Here is a 3,280-nt window from a genome sequence, read left to right on the forward strand (position 1 = left end):
TTCCAAGTAGATTATCACATTAAGGTTCTTCTGTGTCATTTTTGTCCAAGTTGTGACAACTGTTTTATGAACTGTGTAGCATTGAAAATTTCACTGCAGCCATATAAAACATGTTTGCCTTGTTTCCCCTTTATGTAGTCAACCAGATTTTGATATTCAATGTAGTTGCCTCCTCCCACCACAAAAACAATTGCCTCTTGGAATGGATTTTTGCTCCTGGGAACTGAGCTGTCATTGCCCCGTAGCATTTTGGGATCAAAATATCTATAATCATCAGTTTCAGGGTTTGACTTCATCTCCATGAGATTGTCTAAAATACGAGTAACAGGCAGATTTTGCTGTTTCAATACCAGATTCTTCACTCCTTCCATCACAAACTGTGATCCTGTATTCATGACTCGTGACAAGAGACCCATTGGTTTAGTGGTCATGTTGCCATAGCTGGCAGGAGCTGAGGCCATCTTACCAAAAGCCTTCCACTTTTTGATATATTGTAAGGGATTAAGGTTGCATCCTGCATCAGTTAAAGCTTTTTTATATTGTTCCAAATCAGCCTCAGAAGGTGCTTGCTGTGTGCTTATGTAATAGATAAGAAACAGCCTCATTTTATCTTCTGGAGTTCCTGCATCAGGGTCTGATATTATATCTAGAAGAGATTTATCCAGAGTAGTTTTGCTCATTATTTTTTCTTCATATTCAAAATATACATCCAGTTTTCTTGCCTTTATATGTTCTAAAACAGCAGTGGCAACATTCGTATGAAGATCAATAAGTCTCTTTTTTTCAAGGAGTTCTGGCAAAGAACTAACAGCTGATGTTAGCTTAGCAGTATTGTCGGAAAGCATACTTATGGCTCCTTCATCTTCCCCTTCTAGTCCCACAGACATCTAAAACAGGGTTGTATGAGGGTAAATACAGAACAATAAGAAAAAAACCCAACCTCAAAGTTTCCCTATCACAAAACCCTTTCAGTGAAAGGCAGAGATAGGTTTTATAGGGGTTCAGTGGAGATAGCAACAAAACTTAGGTATCTGTAAAATCATATGTAAGTAGCTTACTGAAAACAGAAGTGGCCTCTACAAAACAACAACAAAAAACAACCCAAGAATCAGGAAGAAATAGAGCAATATAAATACATATCTATGGACTATTTAATTACAGCTCCTACTCACTGTGTGAATGAACCACCATTATTACCCTTTCATTTTTTTCCCTCAAATCCATTAGGTCAGATGATTTCTTCATTTCTCTTTAAGGGATAAATCTCTTAATTACTGATACTTTTCTTACTTACCTTCCTTTATGTTTCTGCCAAAATTTATCCACTGGAGTTAAATCATAAGACTTCTTGCTCTTTCTCTTTGGTCTAGCACCAGCTGGAGAGTTTTCTACTCCTGAAGATTCTTCCAAATTAACTCTGTTTAAGTGGAAATCCAGTACATCATGCACCAATGCTTGATATGTCCAAGTATGGTGTAAAGGAGTTGCCAGATCTATGTTTCTGTCAACAAGGACTAATAAAGGCCTTTGGAAGCTGAATTGGCCAGCTCCAAGTGTATCACCTGTAAAAAGACTGTTTCTTGCATCTCTTAGATTTTCCCGAAGTTTCTTATCTAGTTTCACTGCTACCATTTCTGCTGCTGTTCCTCTTGAACATCTGATTATAGGAACAGCACCCAGTGTAACAAAAAAGCAGAAGAGGCTGTCAACAATAGTATCCATAACAGTTTCCATTTCTGTATCTGTGATATCTGGCCTGTTGATGGCACGATATGAAACAAGTTCCTTATTTTGATTACATAATACAAACATATCATCTTCCAAAGTAATAAAATTGAGATACTGATCAAAAACCTTGGCTACTTGTGCTACTGCACTAGCTGCTAATGCTGCATTTGCAATATCTTCCAGTTTACTTCTTGAAATAGCAGAAATAAAATTTAAATAATATGATTCATAGATTTGATTTCGAAGATCCTGGCACATTCTATCAATATTTTCTTCAGTTGGCATTACAAAGTACACTGCAGGAACATCTGGAATAGGATCTCGATCAGAGTGTAAAAGCAGATGCAGAGTGATTCCCATGTCTCTCAGCTCCTTCACAGATAGCAGAGGGGAGATGATATCTTGGCCAAACCGGTCATAAATGAGCACCTTCCATACTGGTTCTCCAGTGCTGTTTTTAACATGAGGCACATTGAAATTCAACATACGCTTCAAAGCCACTGTCTGCCTTTCCCGAATACTGGCTGCTGCCGCTGCCGCCGCCATCTTGATTCCCACCATTCACTGCCCGGCTGGCCTCCACTTAATCTTTTTCTTTTTTTTTTTGTCCTTTTTGAGACCGGTTGCACCGCGCTCAGCCAGTGAGCGCTGTGAGCGCACTGGTCATCCCTACATAGGTTCCGAACCCATGGCGGGAGCGCTGCTGCCCTCCCAGTGCTGCACTCTCCTGAGTGCGCCACGGGCTCAGCCCCCACTTAATCTTCATAGCAATTCTGTAGATTGACTAAGAAATAGCCAATGGCTAATACAGATTCTGGAAATAGACCACCAGGATTCCAGTCCCAGCCCTGCCACTTATTAGTTGTATGATTAACTTTTTGTACCTTACTTTCTTCATCTGCAAAATAAATAATAACAGTGCCTACTTCACAAGTATGAGGAATAAATGAGTTAATATTTTTAAAGTGCCTAGTCCTTGCTCCATGATAAACACTATATGAGATTATATGCGTACACATATACTTTTGTGGGAAAAAAACAACAAACAGCAACAAACACTAAATAAAAATCTCCGGGTTTTAGATGATAAAACTGAGTTAAGAGTTTTGCCTAAAATCACATTGCTTGTAAGAGGAAGAACCAGGCCTAAAATACAGGATGGTTGTTGTTTGTTTTGTTTTATTTTTTCAATTCAAATCCTGCTAATTAGTGGCCTTGATCAGTTTTGTACTGGTGGTCTCTTAGCTTCCATTTCCTCTCTCTTCTGACTTTTAAAGTCACTGAGGCTACAACTTCCACCTCGTTGTGCTGTCAAACCTTCACAATCTCGCCATTATACAGTTTGGATCAAACTTTAATTTCTCGGCAGGATCTAGATTGAGAATAAAACAAGGAATTGGTGGAGCACTAATCTGTGATAGGTGGTAAATTACCACTAGAATACTAAAATAAAATTTATTTATCCAAACTGCTGTCTTGGAGAGTACTTTAAAATGAGGTGGAGGGAGAGCACTTCACCTGCCACTGCCTTCCCCCTGCATGTGTTCATGTG

The 3,280-nt window shown here is 39.0% G+C and overlaps 1 protein-coding gene across 1 annotated transcript; it reads right to left on the reverse strand.

The window, feature by feature from the left end:
• Positions 1 to 31: 31 nt before the first annotated feature.
• LOC103602359 (sec1 family domain-containing protein 1-like) lies at positions 32 to 2,289 on the reverse strand. Its single transcript, XM_008586767.1, is given in 2 exon segments — positions 32 to 887; positions 1,186 to 2,289. Coding segments are annotated over 2 exon segments (1,956 nt in total). The 3' UTR covers positions 32 to 35.
• Positions 2,290 to 3,280: the final 991 nt, after the last annotated feature.

This window comes from Galeopterus variegatus, unplaced genomic scaffold, assembly GCF_000696425.1.
Source record: "Galeopterus variegatus unplaced genomic scaffold, G_variegatus-3.0.2 Scaffold4107, whole genome shotgun sequence".
Lineage (NCBI taxonomy): Eukaryota > Metazoa > Chordata > Mammalia > Dermoptera > Cynocephalidae > Galeopterus > Galeopterus variegatus.